Raw genomic sequence first — 17,125 nt, 5'->3', positions numbered from 1 at the left:
CTAGCTAGCTAGCTCCTGGCCTACACCGACGCCGCGGCGTCGTAGTTGTCACCCCGCCGTGACCCCGGTGACCCCGCCGCCATTTTTCGTCTGGATGCATGAAGTCATCGATATCACTCATGATTCATGAAACAAAAAATCGAAAACGGTGCTTGCATATTATGCGCATATCGATAATCACAAGTCGTCCTAAAAATAAAGATTGTGAAGTCTTTCTATTTTCCACTCAACTGCTTTACCGTTTGCTCTGTGCTGGGGCGAAATATCGTGACAATTACAAGCATTTCGTTCATTTAGCCTGTTGATAGCAGAAATGGCTCAGGGACAGAAGAAATTCAGCAAGAACCCTGCCAAGAAGTCATCGTCTTCGTCTAGGAAAGCCAAACAAAGCAAGAAAGACGCTCCTCGCGTTGGTAAGTACGCAGCGTATGTCTATGCATTGTATACTGGCTTGTAAGACTTTGTTGCATGATGCTATTGAGAAAATGTCATGCTATTGAGAAAATGTCATCAAAATAAATCATTCATATTATTTCATTGGGCAATGTACATGTACAATGTACAATTGCTAGCACATGAACACTTCTGTATTTATTGTACGGTCGCACGCATAGAGTAAGATGAAATACGACACTCTATGTCATCAACCGAAAAAGTAGCTAATGTGGATTTGTCAATGCTGCGACTGGGTACACACACACACACACACACACACACACACACACACACACACACACACACACACACACACACACACACACACACACACACACACACACACACACACACACACACACACACACACACACACACACACACACACACACACACACACACACACACACACACACACACACACACACACACACACACACACACACACACACACACACACACACACACACACACACACACACACACACACACACACACACACACACACACACACACACACACACACACACACACACACACACACACACACACACACACACACACACACACACACACACACACACACACACACACACACAGGAACAGAATATCCCTACAGTTCCATAATTCTGTATGCTCGTTTAGCGCTTTTATCTCTTATTGGCCACTGGCCACCGTGAGAATCATCCGAAGATGATACTATGTCCCTGTTCGCAGTAGCTAAGTACAAGTAGTTGGACACGCTGTTCGCCACTCACTGAGTTTGTGCAGGGTACACCAGTCCACAATCAGTAGTGACTTCAAACTTGCTCCAATCGCTCCGATTTTGGTCTCATTCGATTCTCCAGAGCATAGTATATGACATCTCCGAGTATTATTCAAATCCGCCCAGCCATTCTTGAGCTATAGTGATTTGAAGTTGGAAACAGAAATGAATGGGAATGATGGGAGAATCGAGAAAATTTCAAGACGACTGCAGCAGTGCACATGTACAAAGCCTCGTCACTCGAACTGTACGTACAGTGCACGTATGATATTGCAAAATAATTATTGGTATGCTGGCCCGAAACAAAATTGCTCATAGGGGAAGACAAAAACGTATCCCCGCCTCGAAATTTCGCATGGCCTGTAGTTTCTCGACGCTGAAGACAATGGCATAGTCGGCGACGCTGCAACCCGACCAGAACAAGCCGAAATTCATCCCCTGAAAAAGCGCTGAGCACCTAAAATTCGTTGTATGGAAATGAGACTTCAGATATCAAGGGCACGAACATCTCCTCTCTCCGACAAAGCAATATACTCAATGCGATATTCTAGAATTTGACTGTTCCACAGAATGAGGGTCTGGGTTTGAGGAACTGAAGTCAATACAATCAGGCAATCTTCCAAGTCGGAGACAAGCCTGTCCCACCAATGCCGCTTAGTGCTCCATGTCGTGGCTGTGTCTTCTCCAGCTCTCGTCAAATAGTACACACTTCGGCATGCACGAGTTGTTCTTTCGTGCGACACCGCCTGTCCAGTGGAGCATCTTCTTCATTGGTTGGAGTTTGACTTTCTGAATTGTAGGCATGTTCCTGCCACTGGGTCACCGGTCATGTGTCCAGGAATACTGAGCACAGCAACGAACACAGGCAGTCAGTAGACAACCGCAGTCCTGATTTGCCAGGTGTAGAAACCGAGCACGAACACCGCTGAGCTCGTGCATGCCTTAGTCTCGACACAGGAACATGATGATTTCCTGAAGACCAAATAACGTAGCGCACCAAACAAACGAGACGCGTTGGCCAAACGTGCAGGTGGTCTTGCTGGCTAGTGCTGTTCTCCCTATGGAATTGACACTGCCACGATCCTGGTTAGTGTGATTTCTCTATCCGAATGCAATCTACGTCCGTGTCACTGTCAGTCTGTGGCCACGTACTTCTCTCAACACACTGTACCTTGCCTGACATGTTTTTGGAAGCTAACACGTCCTGCAAACCTAGGTCGGCGCAACTGCAAGTTGTGCTGTTTTCCTCATCGCTTTGAAGTACTTTGGGATAGCAGTTGTAAGGTGTGTGTGTGTGTGTGTGTGTGTGTGTGTGTGCGTGTGTGTGTGTGTGCGTGTGTACGTGCGCGTGTTGGTGCTTGCGTATTGTTGTGCATACTTGTATGTGATTTACAGGCCGCCGTGTGAAGGCGCCAAGGCGTCCAGCTGCCATTAGCTCAACCAGGCTGAAGACGGTACGTATTGGGGCTGTGCTTGTCTGTGCTTGTGCCGAAATCATGACCTCTTGGTCCTGACCATGTAGTCAGCAGTTTGAAGTGTTGTATTGTAGACGTCACGGCTGCACAGTGCACAGTGCACAGCCCGCACTGTGTTCTGGTGTGTTGAGCTGCTTTTGTGAAGTAAAGTTATGTGACATAAAGTACCGTATTTTCCGGAGTATGAGCCGCACTGGAGTATAAGCACAGGGGCGTCGGAAGGTATTTTAGTGTGGTACGGTCAGCCATCTGAAGTACAATTTACTCGTGGGGGAGGGATGGCTGAGCGGAAAAATTTGGAAATTTAGAACCCAAATCAGTGCATTTTATTGATTCACGGGGTACTTGGGGCAAATAGTGGTACGGTCAATACCATAGTGACTGTACCGTGTGCGACGCCCCTGAAGCAGCACCCAGATTTTGTTGCCACGAAATCGACACATCTATCCTGTATTTCATGGTTCATTTCACCATCGTGGTATAGGCCTTTGTTTTGGTGAAGCGCCAAAGAACGAACAGGCTAGAATTTCACCAAGCACCGCATATCGATGTATACACGGTGACTCAACTGTGCATAGACCATGGTACATGTACTTGTAGATTTCAAACTTTTCCGTCCATTGGCCAGAGTATCGTCAGAGCAGAGTGCAAGTGGCTTGATGAGGACCTGACTGGATATCTGCAGAGATACTTGGCCATGTGACAACTCTAGATGCCGGTAACGGTGCCTGCCGCTATCTCACAGTGTTCCAGTTGCCACACATTTCCACAATGTTGCTCTGCTCTCTGTCCGTGCGTTGCGCAGGATCTGACTCGGGCATTGGTCCAGAAAATCGAGCACGACGTGGCACGACAGGCCACATCCAATGACGTCAACCTTCGTGTCGTGGCCATGCCAAGTAGCCAGGACAGCAAGAAGCCAGCAGGCGGGTCTGGTGCTGCTAAAGCCGGGGTTGCCGCAGCGAAGAAGAAGAAGAGCTAAGTGATCGGTCGTATCCAATGGTGGCTTGCATTGTGAACTGCCCCATTTGCCTTCCCAGGGCCATGGCTGTGCTAACGGTACAGCATTGCATCATGAGCCGGTGCGGTTGTTAATCGGGTTACTGCAGTGCTTGAGTCTGGTGAGTCTTCCTGGTGGTGGTGAGGTGTGCACTAGCTTAGGAAGGCTAACTAACTTCCCTTAGGGTTGATGATGATTATTCACTCTTCCCTTCCCTTGGACTGTGGTATGAGGATCTAATAGAGCAAGATTGCTACCTGCTTACGGGCGGTGCGGCTAGGATGTGCTCATAATGTGTAGCCGTAGATTCATCAAATGAAATGAACACTGCTCTGTGAGCGTCATAATGCATCAGCAATGGCCACTGCTTTATTATAGTACTTGTTGAAGTATTTAATAGCAAGAGCACATCGCAGTGATGACATTGTTTGTGGGAGCAAGATACATGGTAAAGCCTGCTCCACTTCCTCCAGAGTGTGTGGTCATCATTGTCTCAAAAACAGTTTGCCACATACATATTCATCATTTTAAATTGTCTCTTTTCCTGCTTGTAAATCAATGTCAGACCATAACACACGTTCCAGCGGATGGACGACAAGCCGTGCATTCCTTTGCTCTACTAGAATTATTATTTCTGCTGAGTAGTCAAGACTTGTGCTGCATGTGCTGTAATTAATCTCTTAGTTTTGTCTGATATCAATATGTTACATTATCACCGAGTCTATCTTGCATCCAGTGCATACTATTTCAAACAAACGTGTGGTGATCTGTAGTTGAAGTGGTTCAAGGGCTGTCTGGGCTTTCAAGACCTGTGTCTAGCGCTTTCCTCCCTCCTTGCACATCTTCCTTTGGCTGCTGTCACGGTGTTCTTGTACTTGCGGTGTGAGTATAGTCGTCAGCTGTCCCCGGTACTGCATTGCCACGTTTCGCACATTGACTCTACAGGTATCAATGCCTGTGGGCCATTGGGACATTCTCAGGCATCAGGCATCGGTGCGCTTTGCAGAGGCGGCTGCGGTTTGTGCTTCTTCCTGTTGCTGCTTGAACACCTGTGACTTGTTGGCCTCGTCCTGCTGTCGCCTCTTCACCTCCAGGTTACGCTTCTTCTTGGCCTCGCGCTCAGCCTGTGTCACCTGTTGTGCTCCGTAGACAAACTCACTGTGCAAACGTGAATTGTGGACGAAGGTGTGCATGCATACACACACACACACATGCACACACACGCACGCATGCACACGCACGCATGCACACACACACACACACACACACACACACACACACACACACACACACACACACACACACACACACGTACATACACACACGTACATACACACACGCACATGCATTGGTTGTAGTTGTATGCATGAACACAGCCAGAAACCAAGCCACACTGAAAATGTCTTGCTGCCTAATTTGGTGCCACCTAAATTACCTGAAATTTTGCTGTAGCCGTACATCATGTACATGTATACAATCTGATTGTGTATCCGTGTCTATCTACAGTTGATGCTGCAGGTAACTCGAGATATTCTTCGGCATCTTGTAGACATGCAAAGGCGTTTAATTTGCGGCATCGCAGTACGAGTGGAAAGAGCACTCACCCGTAATCGATCTCTCCGTCGCCATCCTTGTCAAGCTTCGTGACCAGCTCCCTGATTTGTTCCTTGGTCATTGGAACCTTGGCTCTCTGTGGAGGAGACACAGTGTGAATACCATGTATGCTGTACAGGTAAATAAACAGTAAACACGCTCAACACAGCCCACTTGTTTACTTACGGGCCCCGTAGAAGAAAGCGTGAGCGGTAGCATTGCGCATACAGTTCAGCATCGAAAGCACTAGGCAGGCGTGCAGGTGTGCACAACTGTACATGTGGTGTCCTGCGTAACAGCAACTCCCGCACCAGCAGCGACTCACCTCCAGTCCGATTTCGAGCTCTTCCTTGGTGACGGACATGCTCTTGTCCTTGTCGATACTGTTGAAGAAATCCACCAGTCGGAGGTTAGCTCGATCAATGTACTGCTTGACCAGCACCATTGGATCTTTCCGCTTGTCATTTTCCTGGCGTGCCTCAGCACCTCCCAGTCCGCCGTGAGTCACTGTAAACTTGGGCCGAGAGGTCTTTAGCTCGTTCAACAGGTCCATCAGGTCGCGCGTAATGGTGATGTTCTGAGGGAGATACATGCACAGTGCGACACAGTGGCATTTCAAGTTTGTGCAAAGAAAGCTTTGTAGAATTTCACCTTTGCAGAGCATGCAGTTGCAGCGGAGTGTTCAATGATGCTCTCTGTTGTCCCATGCTGTCACTCAACTGATTAGCCGGTATTTCTAAATACACGCAGTGCTATATGCACTGTGTAGTCTACCTTCAGGCAATGTTGTCCTTACATCAAAGCGTAACTCTTCAATGATATTGTTGGAGTTTGATTTGATGGCTTGGAGGATGGCGCTGACACCGCCAGTAGCGAGTGGATTGCTCCCAAGCTGGATGAATGGAAGAAGTGTGCAGCACAAGGATACCAATAGTGAGGTGCAGACAACGCTACTGAAAGTGAGTGTGTGCGTGCACGCGTGTGTGTGTGCGTGCACGCGTGTGTGTGCATGTGTGTGTGTCCCATATGGTGCAGTGGTATGTGCAGCGATTTCCAATCGATAGGTTGCGGGTTCGATTCCCGACGATTATGGTCACACACGTCTTTCTTCTCTTTCTCAGACTCTTCCTGGGTGGTTACCAACAGCCAGTGCATGCCGGAATATGTGGTGTGATGTGTGTGCGGGAAAAAAATAAAAAAGACCAAAAATTAGGGATTCACTGGCCAGAAAAAGCCACTTCATAGCTGTGTGGTGTAGACCAGGCTGAATAGTGGCGGCCAATTCATCAGCCTTGCAAGCTGTTGAATGGTGCAATCCCAGCACAAGTTGCTATGGCTTCTGCTGTAGCATCGCTATCATCGCCTCCGGCGATGGGCGTCCAATGGTCCAATGGTGTGTGCATGTGTGTGTGTGTGTGTGTGTGTGTGTGTGTGTGTGTGTGTGTGTGTGTGTGTGTGTGTGTGCGCGCCACTTGGAGCATTGCCTTCCTCCCCCCTAACCTCTCTGACAGTACCTCCCATCTGGGAGCGGTGTGGCCAATCCTGGCAGCTGTCAATAGTAGTAGTAGTAGTGTGTGTGTGCGTGTGCGTGTGTGTGTGTGTGTGTGTGTGTGTGTGTGTGTGTCATTCGTGTATGCATGGTGAGATGGCTTATCCTACTAGTACTGTAGTCCAATATGAACGGCACGGGAACCCCTGCCATTTTAGTTGTGAGTGTGGGTGATGGCTAACTTTGACACGGATTATGTATTCACAACAGAGTTTCAAATCTGTGTGCCTGTGTGCATGTGTAGAAGGAGGTGGGTCCAAGCGGGAGGCCTGGCTACCCGAGTTCATCACAGTCCAAATTCACTCTGGATGTCTACTAATCTCACACATGGAAAGGAGCTGGCTTACCCTGAGGACTCTCAGTGATTCGTTGACAGCGATTCCCTTTGCCAGAAGCTTTGCGCCGTCCTCTGATATGCGGTTGAAGCTGTCATTAGAAGCAACACAGGTACATGTATGCACGAGTGTACTCTACGAGTGTGTTGCACGGGCATGTCGGGATGCTGCAATGTGCTAGTACACTGTAGTGTGTTCTACGAGTGTGTTGTACGGGCATGTCGGGATGCTGCAGTGTGCTAGTACACTGCAGTGTATTCTACGAGTGTGTTGCACGGATATGTGCATGCTCCAGTGTGCTAGCATGTCTACAATGTACATACGGGGACACTGGTTGGCAGCAGTTCATATAATTGTATCCTTTGGCGTTTGTACTGCTACGCGGAGTCACTGCCAAACTGGCTCTTTCAGTGACCCGCACATGAGTTGATTGTAATGGCGTTGGAACCGCCCCTAGTCACATGGCTATAATTATGAATACTGTAAGTCAGCAAATATTCAGCGCATATTTATTTTCGGCTATTTTCGGCCTGGTCATATTTGGCCGAAAATCTGTTGCGGCCGAAGTTTTGTTTTCCAAGGCCTAAGGTTCAGTGTGACAGCGTATACAGACAGTAGCAGTACAGGCCGAAAATGTAATGTGGCCAAAATGATGTTTTAGCCCTGTGGGCCCGAAATTTGAATGGGCCGAAAATGTGTAGACTTACTGTAGAAAATGAAGTTACATTGCCCAGTAGTCGCCTAACTAGCGGACCAGCCTATCGCGGAACGGAGATGAGGTGTTTCTACAACATCCGACCCGAAAAAGAGTTATTTACCTACTGGAGAACTCAACTCCAACTAAAATCGCGGCTCCTCGCCCCCCTTTGTTTTTACAGGATCCTGATTAGGTCCAATTGAGGGAACTACCTTTGTCAAAGCTCTTATAATTCCAAGAACAACGAGCAAGCCGCCATACGTAACTGTTACCCTTCCATTCTATCAGAAGTCACACATTCTTGGGCTTTGATACCACCGTCTTAGCGCTGCATCATATCAAGACCCTGATAGTCTACACACGCACACAGCCGCATGCATATCCAGTCAGCAGCTCACCTCAGGTCGAGCACCTCCAGTGAGCTATTGGACTTGAGCGCCTCACCCATCGCCGCGGCACCCTCGTTGGCAAAGCCGTTCCATGCCAGATCGAGTACCTTCAGCATCTGATTGCTCTGAATGACAACAGGAGTAGGCGGACAGTACACATGCAGTTAGAGATAGTGCAAGTTGTTTTAGGTATCTCGTAGAAGACATAGAGATATTAAAAAAGAGGAATCGTAATGTGTGTGATTCTCTGGGAACTCACACGATCCTGTCGCCTGCTTTTTGTCTGACTAGTACCTGCTGGTGGGTGGTGTCTTTGCATGTGGAGAGCAATGCTAACACTTTGCATGCGGAGAGCAATGCTAACACTTTGCATGCAGAGAGCAATGCTAACACTTTGCATGCGGAGAGCAATGCTAACACTTTGCATGCAGAGAGCAATGCTAACACTTTGCATGCGGAGAGCAATGCTAACACTTTGCATGCAGAGAGCAATGCTAACACTTTGCATGCGGAGAGCAATGCTAACACTTTGCATGCGGAGAGCAATGCTAACACTTTGCATGCGGAGAGCAATGCTAACACTTTGCATGCGGAGAACAATGCTAACACTTTGCATGCGGAGAGCAATGATAACACTTTGCATGCGGAGAGCATATGCACATGGTCACATAGCAAGTACCAGTAGTCTTGCCCTACAGATTATCAACTTGGTAACTTCTTACGGAATACAGTGTTTGATGAGGACAGCATCATACATGCTAAACTATCAAGAAAGCAAGGCTTACATAAGAATACCCCCGGTGCAATGTTCTACAACACACCATCTACAATGTACATGGTCGATACCGGTGCTTGTCGTCAATATCAACATACAATGCTTCAACTTTGCAAACGGGGACATGCCAGCGGTTGGGCCAGTGCGGGCTATGCCCCTGGACTACAATGCATAACATGACGTGCTGCCAGTGAGTGTACATGACGCTACTACATACCCCCATCGCCATTGCAATTGCTACTGCACCGTCCAGTCGAAGATGGTTCCAACGTAGGCTCAACTCTTGCAGTGACTCGTTATCTCCTGCAGTCAAACCAATCAACAGGAAAGAGGCATTAGCAGGTGGCTGTGTCCTTTCCCCTCATGATGCTCGTACAAGTATCTCTGCCACTTCATATGCTTTTAGGTTACCAGGTATATCCAGAGGAGTCTGTGTGATGTACAGGTATGCAATCGGCACAATCATCTGCTCTGCTTGGCTGCCGGGTACATACACAACGGTACAAATACACTCTTTAAAACCGGGAGTGTGCACTTGAAACTACACTGTCGTGTAACACTATTGTTCGATTCCAATCCCGCTCTAATGTGTGCATCTGGTGTCTTGAATGTGTGTTGCACCCGCTTGTAAACATGGGACAAAGCAACACAGTGCGCCAGGAGCCAGGAGCCTCACTTTTCCATCCACATCCTTCCTCTGGTGAGCCAATGGACCAGATGGGTGGTAGCTACAGCTAGTAAGACCGGGAGTACTTTTCATGTGATGCAGGAAAAATTGGCAAACAATTGCATGTTTTCATGAATTTCATCCGTTGACGTCACAAGTGTTCCAGAACTCACCAAGAGTCCATAAATGGACTCTTGAACTCACCCTATACAGTATACACTGTAGCTACTACTACCTTGGACTGGTTTCCTACAGCTGCACCAGCACCGGGCAGTACATGTACATGCACTCACCTATTGCTGGGCCCAGCACTTTACCTCCTTCCTCGTCAAACTCGTTGTGGCTGAGGTCGAGTTTCTTCAGATGTAAAGTCGTCTGTAATGGCAGCAGATACGATTCTAGCGTCAGAGATGCATCTCGGCTCAATGCACAGTTCTAGAAACCTGCCATACTACATGTACAATGCACAGTTCTAGAAACCTGCCATACTACATGTACAATGCACAGTTCTAGAAACCTGCCATACTACATGTACAATGCACTACAATCTACTGACTATACAGTCATGTACATACTGTAAGTCGACAAATTTCCCGGCCCATCCAAATTTCGGCTTCCCAGGGCTAAAACACATTTCGGCTGCGACACATTTTCGGCCTGTACTGCTGCTGGCTGTATACACTGTCACACTGAACCTTGCAAAACAAAATTTCGCCTGCAACACATTTTCGGTCAAATATAATCAGGCCAAAAATAGCCGAAGATAAATATGCGCCAATATGTTGTTGACTTGCAGTAATACAGGATAACATTGGTATCAGCATGTGTAAGTTGCTGAAGTTCCAATCCTGTAGAGACTCTTGGTGATGTTGTGCACAGCACTGAACATGCCCAAAGTACAGCAAATGTCATGGCTGTCTCTCAACCTTCATCTCAACTCTATGATTGGCAGTATCCTAACATGCCAGGAAATGTTGTCTAAATCAGAAATAGAAATGTTCCAGCATGTGTGCGCCTCTGCTGAAGATGATTATTTACTTATGTTATGACCTAAGCATTGCGGCAACTGTTGCAGAGCGATGTATTGTTTTCCTGTATAATGACATTCCCCAAACTGTCTCTTGTCTCTCGTGCATGTGTGATATGAGCATGCGTGATTTGTGAGTCTTCAGTCTTGCCTTTTCAGTCTTTCAGTCTTCTTGTTCGTCCTGTGGGAGTTGCTGTCCCTGCTTTTAGTCATATCATAGTAATAATAGCAATACTGTAATGATGTACTTCAAATAAACAAGTACTTGTCCTCAACAGAACATACCCGTATAGCACCGGCCCAGTGGGTTGCACATTGGTCGTCAAACAGGTTTCCTGTAGCCACAATGGAGGAAGAATACATGATGTTAGGTCTACATTCAATGCACTTACTACTGTTACAGGTGTGTGAATGTTACATGCGGATACTTAATTGTGCTTGTGTACATTTCAAGTGTGGCATGCTGTCCGCCCAGTACATGTACTCGTACTTTAGTTTCGGGCATCGCGGGCAATGCCACAGAGAGCACATTTGCAACGGCGTATTAGCAATCATCTCTATCTGCGTCAACTATCAACACCATGCTGACCAACCTGACATGTTTGCAGCTCCTGTAAAGACAACACTGCCCTGTGCGGCCCATGGTGTGCTATGTCAGCATAGCAGTGCAATGGAATAGAAGTCGGCAAACACAGCTGCAGCACCTGCCTAGCTTAGGAATTCACCATGATGCATAGAGTGGTTTCACATCTATCACATGACCATACAGAGTAGCCATGTTGGTTCCAACTCCACTCAACTCCTGCTAGGCAAAGCCCGATTTTGCCAGGGAAACTTCGATATTTTGCCGCAACATTTTGCTCGCCCATCGTCGATATTTTGCTTTCATTTTGCCAGGTCACTCGATATTTTGCTCCCTTTTTGCTCCAATGCAAGGCCAAATTTGGGTCACGTGTAGGAAAACTGACCGAAAATGGGTCACGTGTTGGCAAAAATAAGAAAAAATGAGCACGTGTTGGCAAAAATGTACGAAAATGAGTCACATGCATCGTATAAGTGTAAAATCTCCCAATTTCCCGCGAACATACCGATATTTTGCTCCATTTTGCCAGCAAATTCTCTCGTCAAAATTCTTCGATATTTTGCCAGCAGAATTGCTAGCAAAATCGGGCTATGTCTAACTCCTGCATCTATGGGTCACATGATGTTGGCCATGTTGGATCCACTGTCCACATGCCATGATCACTCTCTACACAAATGTACTTGTAGTCACATGACAAATATGTGAAACCACTCTATATGTGCCTGTACTGGCTGTGGAACCAGGGGCTCACCTGAACACGTCAAATCCGACAACGTGTTGTTGTTCTTGAGCATCTTCTGTGCCGCCATGCTGCCAACCGCTCTCATCTGGTTGCAGGATAGGTCCAGGTGTGTGATGTAGCAGTTGTCCTCCATCATCTTGCAGATGGCCTGGCAGCCATCCTCGTACAGACCGTTGTTGTTCAGCAGCAAGCGCAGCACCTTCGTGTTGCTCTGCAATGCACCAGGGCATGCACGTGCCGGGGTGAAGAGGAACAACACGAAAGGAGTTCTTCAATACGTGTATGGTATGCCCTATCCTGACAGGCGCGTGCGCCGGTGCCCTTCAAGGGGGGGGGGGTTCCGGTGGGCCTGCCCCGGGAAAATTTTCAAAAAATGAAGCAAAATCCTGCATTTTGAGCGAAAAAAGGGGGGTTCCGGGCACCCAGGAACCCATACGGCGCACGCGCCTGATCCAGCACAACTCAATTGCACTGCGTTCGTGGTCAAATCGTGTCCGGGGTATGAACAGAAATACTGGGAAGGTGTCGGACACGGACAGCAAGCGTGACTTGTACACACTCATACACAAACACGGGCTTCTGTAGACCATCATCCCGGCGCCTACTACAGTAACCAGTACTAACCATTGCTGCAAGTGAAATCCAACGTAATGGATACACCAGCTGCTGGGCTGTACTGCATGCATGAGGTCAGCTATTTGGATAACGCACTAAACGCAGCACCGAACCCAGCACTGATTGATGCAGGAGGTTGGATTTCGCATGCATGAGGTCAGCTATTTGGATAACGCACTAAACGCAGCACTGAACCCAGCACTGATTGATGCAGGAGGTTGGATTTCATGTGCCACGTTCATAGCCACAGGTACTTATCTCGGTCCGACTATACTGTATACGGCCAAATTCTTACCCCCATCGCCACAGCTATGGCTGTCGCTCCTTTCGGTCCCACACCATAGTGGCCCATGTCGATCTCCTCGCTCTCGCACAGTTTCATGAAGCATGCGGCCGGTGTCACTCCTAGGCGTCGGCATGCGTTTCGGTATGTTTGCCGCCCGCTGGGATCGTAAGGTGGCTTCTCCTCTGCAGGTAAGCATGCATGAGTGTACATGATCGTAAGGTGGCTTCTCCTCTGCAGGTAGGCATACATGTGTGTACATGGCAGCCATGTGCAAATCCGCCGTCACATACATTCACACAACGTGTGTTCAAAGATCAGCGAGTTGATGTTTTGGTGTGGAGTGTAAACGTAAGGCCGAAGCGGAGGTCAACAATGTGGAAATAGAAGTACTGGGAGGGGATGTGCAATGCTGGGATGGATGTGGAAAAAGGTGTACACGTGTGTGTGTGTGTGTGTGTGTGTGTGTGTGTGTGTGTGTGTGTGTGTGTGTGTGTGTTAATGGACTGCTTCTGGCTAGATTAACTCTTGTGTAATCAATGGTGCTAGTGATGCTTATATCAGATTCACTCTGATTTAGCCACCCACACTAGTAGCAAGTATTACCTTCACTGGGGGCAGGGGTAACTGCAGTTGGATCCCGGGACGGATACCCTGATGCCGTCAATCCTTTTTCTGCACCTTGTCCTCACCCACTTACTGAGGTGTGGTGAGCCCATAAGTGGGATCATTTTCAAGTCCACCCAGAGTTTTGGGGATTTCAGGGGGTGTCGGCCGTTGGGCGGTTCAATAGCCAATTGAGCCATCTTTCCAGGATTCCTTTTGAGTCTCTCTCCCCTTTCCCGGGGAGACCCACGTGACCAGTTTTGGCAGTGAGCAACAAGTACAAGTGTGTGTGTGTGTGTGTGTGTGTGTGTGTGTGTGTGTGTGTGTGTGTGTGTGTGTGTGTGTGTGTGTGTGTGTGTGTGTGTGTGTGTGTGTGTGTGTGTGTGTGTGAACACGGGTGCATGCAGCTGAGTGGGAGATACACATGCAAGCTAAGAAATTAGAGAAAGTCGACACCAAGTTGCCACCATTCACTGATCTGCACAAATCCCTGGAGCACCCAGTTGTTATTGAAGTCTCCAGTCTGTCCCGTGGCCACACATACATGTATACACGTGTGAGTACACGTGCAAGTAAGCAGGTGCGTAGCACCGCCAATGGAGGTGGTCCGGCCGGAGGGGGTCAGGATGTTCCCGGGAAATTTTTGAAATTAGGGTGCAAAATCCTGCATTCTGGGCTTGGTCGGGTGAAAAAGTGGTCCCGCCAAAGCCGGACCGGCTGCTAGGCCCCTGAGTAAGTGATGTGTACCTTCACTTTCTTCGTCGCTGGCTATCTCATCATCAGAACTCTGGCCGTCGTCTTCTGTTTCCCTTCCCGTGCTCGTCTTGCCGTCCGTCTCAAACTCGTCTTCGCTACCTTCGCTGAGCGTGTCCATCCCGGCACCGGCCTGTGCTCCACCAGCCTGCAGCAACACACACACACACACACACACACACACACACACACACACACACACACACACACATACACACACACACACACACATACACACACACACACACACACACACACACACACCTGACCTTTGACCTTTTACGCCCATCGCCGGAGGCGATGATAGCAATGCTACGGCATAAGCCATAGCAACTTGTGCTGGGATTACACCATTCAACAGCTTGCAAGGCTGAAGAATTGACCGTCACTATTCAGCCTGGTCTACACCATACAGCTATTTGGAGTGACATTTTCTGGCCAGTGAATCCCTATTTTTGGTCTTTTTCATTTTTTTTCCCCACACACATCACACCACATACTCCGGCATGCACTGGCTGTTGGTAACCACCCAGGAGAATGAAAGAAAAGTCAGGAAGAGTCTGAGAAAGAGAAGAAAGACGTGTGTGACCATAATCGTCGGGAATCGAACCCGCAATCTATCGATTGGAAATCGCTGCACATACCACTGCACCATACGGGACACACACACACACACACACACACACACACACACACACATGCTCACAGTCAATTCTGCCGCCGTGAGTCCCATTCGGGGCGGACACGGGAATAATAATAATAATAATAATAATAATAACTGGTTTGAGGGAAAGAGACAAAAAATAATAATAATAATAATAATAAACTAGACACTAGTTTGAGGGAAAGAGACAAACGGGAAAAGTCTGAAGAAAAAATTGACTGTCACCACCAGGACTCGAACCAGGGACCCTCGCTTGTAGCCAGCGATGCTCTAACCACTGAGCTATGGTGTAGTCGTCATCCCAGCAGAGACTGTTCAACATTCTCTTCAGACTTCGTAACTCACACTTCCTAAAAATAATAATAATACTGTAGTAATAATTTTCCTAACGATGTGAACGGTTGCACTTTCTGAGCTCTGATGAGCAGAGCTTCCTTAGCGTGGCTCAATGGCTCGTCCGCTCAGAAAATTGAACGTTTTGTTCATTGTAATACTTATTTCAAAAATGGATGTTCTTTCCTTTCTTCCTCTTCCTTCCCCTATTTCTTGTCCCTTTGGTTTTTAGCTTTTTTATTTTTTCACTTTATTTTTGCCGTCCCACCTATGGAAATATTTCCCGGTGGGTCTGGCTTATCGCCTTCGAAAGAAGTGAATAAAGGAGATATAATAGGGCCTGCAGCAACATTAGCAACAGTACAATGGAAGAAGCCACTGCCAACAGTAGGTGCATAGTTCTCTGGGGAATGAAGTTTAACCTCGTGAATACCGCGGTATATTCAGTGACACTGCACACTGGTACATGCTGAGCAGTTGGGCCTAGCTCACATGCACTGACTGTAATTCAGGATCATGCGCACTGTGCAGTCGTGTATAGCACTCGTTGGTCGGAATATTCATGAGGCCCGCTTGCACTTGTCATAGCAGACACTGTATCAGTCTTGTAGTGACCGTGTGCCAGAGAAAATCCGTGGTTTGGTGACCATGTACCAGAGTACATCTGTGGTGTGGTGACCATGTACCACCGGTAACCTCATAGTCAACATTTTTGCCTACTTTGATTTCGTCGTATCTATGAAAGCCATTTGCTGGTGTGGTGACCACACTATGCTGACTGTACACAAGCTACACACCTGGTCCCTGGTGCCCTAGATAAGAACAACCCAGACCAATCGTTTCAACTCACCACGTCTTTGCGGAACGCTCTTCCCACCACCTTTACCAGATGCGTTCTAGTCTCAATGATTTGAGATTGATGGGTTTCAAGCTGTAGCCTTTCAGCTGCGGCCCTCAGATTGGGTTTTGGACCTTGCATGATGTAATGGAAATGGAAGACGACTCTACTTTCGACTCGCGGGTTGGATTTCTTTGGCCACGGGTGTACAAAGTTTCAAACCCAAGTAAACATGGTAAATGTAGGCTGACTTCAGTGACTCAGTAGGATGATCCTACTGCATGCATGTCCAGGGATTGAGTGTACATTTACAATGTTATTGTACTTTTATATTCTTTTATGGCTAGAAGCACATACCCATTGGAGTATGGTTGTGTTTCAAGGCTTGGCCGATATGATGTACATGAATTATGTACACATGCAGACTCACCTGATGTTGCTCATCCGTCCCTTCACCTGCGGAGCTGCTGCTGGTGGTGGCGACGGCGGAGCTGGTCTCCTCCATCTCTGCGTCCGCTGTTGTTGAGCCGTCCAACGATCTGCACAGTCGATGGCGATGACTGCCACACCATTCACTCAGGTCAGGAGTACTGCGCCCACCTATGCCTACCCAGAGACCCCTGAGAGTATTTTTGTCGTTCAATGAGCTATGGCTGGATGCTTTCAACCCTTGCCTAACTCCAAAGTAACGCCGATCACTCGCTATCCTACAGTGTAACGTTATCCCACTAGCTGGGTGGACGAGGACAACGTGATAAAGACTTCTTGGCGGTTGGACTGGCGTTCATAGAAAATACCCCTTCCCGAAGTGCGGCTTCACGTCATGGTTCGATCAGAGAGTCGGACAAGCTACCAAGCATGCACCCAGTCTGAATTATTTGTCTTACTCTTTACTTGAGAAGTCGAGCCTTTACTTGTGAAGTAACTAGTTCTAAGTAGTTGTGTGCTCGTGATTCAAATGCCACCGCGAAGCTGAAGACTCCAGAGTAGGACTCGTACT

General features: G+C 47.9%; 2 protein-coding genes across 2 annotated transcripts; one reads left to right on the top strand and one right to left on the bottom strand.

Annotated features, from left to right (window-relative positions):
- The first annotated feature begins 134 nt into the window (after positions 1-134).
- On the top strand, positions 135-4,515 carry LOC135815603 (leydig cell tumor 10 kDa protein homolog). Its single transcript, XM_065328919.1, has 3 exons — positions 135-413; positions 2,597-2,655; positions 3,482-4,515. The coding sequence occupies exons 1-3, from the start codon at positions 314-316 to the stop codon at positions 3,656-3,658; spliced, it is 336 nt and encodes a 111-aa protein (XP_065184991.1). The 5' UTR covers positions 135-313; the 3' UTR covers positions 3,659-4,515.
- Positions 4,516-4,631: 116 nt separating this feature from the next.
- Positions 4,632-17,121, bottom strand: LOC135815601 (leucine-rich repeat-containing protein 74B-like). The gene is made up of 13 exons (XM_065328917.1): positions 16,556-17,121; positions 14,285-14,438; positions 12,944-13,116; positions 12,043-12,244; positions 10,994-11,043; positions 9,975-10,056; positions 9,232-9,317; positions 8,249-8,364; positions 7,166-7,244; positions 6,066-6,161; positions 5,595-5,846; positions 5,281-5,366; positions 4,632-4,834 (listed from the first exon to the last, which is right to left on the bottom strand). Exons 1-13 carry the CDS (start codon positions 16,628-16,630, stop codon positions 4,660-4,662), a joined length of 1,626 nt encoding a protein of 541 aa, XP_065184989.1. The 5' UTR covers positions 16,631-17,121; the 3' UTR covers positions 4,632-4,659.
- Between the last annotated feature and the right edge of the window lie 4 nt (positions 17,122-17,125).

The sequence above is a fragment of the Sycon ciliatum genome, chromosome 4, assembly GCF_964019385.1.
Source record: "Sycon ciliatum chromosome 4, ocSycCili1.1, whole genome shotgun sequence".
Taxonomy (NCBI): domain Eukaryota; kingdom Metazoa; phylum Porifera; class Calcarea; order Leucosolenida; family Sycettidae; genus Sycon; species Sycon ciliatum.
This window is presented reverse-complemented; position numbering and strand designations above follow the sequence as displayed.

Excerpts from the sequence above, each read along its gene's own strand:
- LOC135815603 (XM_065328919.1), top strand. The coding sequence starts at position 314 with ATGGCTCAGGGACAGAAGAAATTCAGCAAGAACCCTGCCAAGAAGTCA. Across the intron at positions 414-2,596 it reads GAAAGACGCTCCTCGCGTTG|GCCGCCGTGTGAAGGCGCCA; the intron begins GTAAGTACGCAG and ends TGTGATTTACAG. Across the intron at positions 2,656-3,481 it reads GCTCAACCAGGCTGAAGACG|GATCTGACTCGGGCATTGGT; the intron begins GTACGTATTGGG and ends TGCGTTGCGCAG.
- LOC135815601 (XM_065328917.1), bottom strand. The coding sequence starts at position 16,630 with ATGGAGGAGACCAGCTCCGCCGTCGCCACCACCAGCAGCAGCTCCGCA. Across the intron at positions 7,245-8,248 it reads CTGGAGGTGCTCGACCTGAG|CTTCAACCGCATATCAGAGG; the intron begins GTGAGCTGCTGA and ends TTCTAATGACAG. Across the intron at positions 6,162-7,165 it reads AATCACTGAGAGTCCTCAGG|CTTGGGAGCAATCCACTCGC; the intron begins GTAAGCCAGCTC and ends CCATTCATCCAG.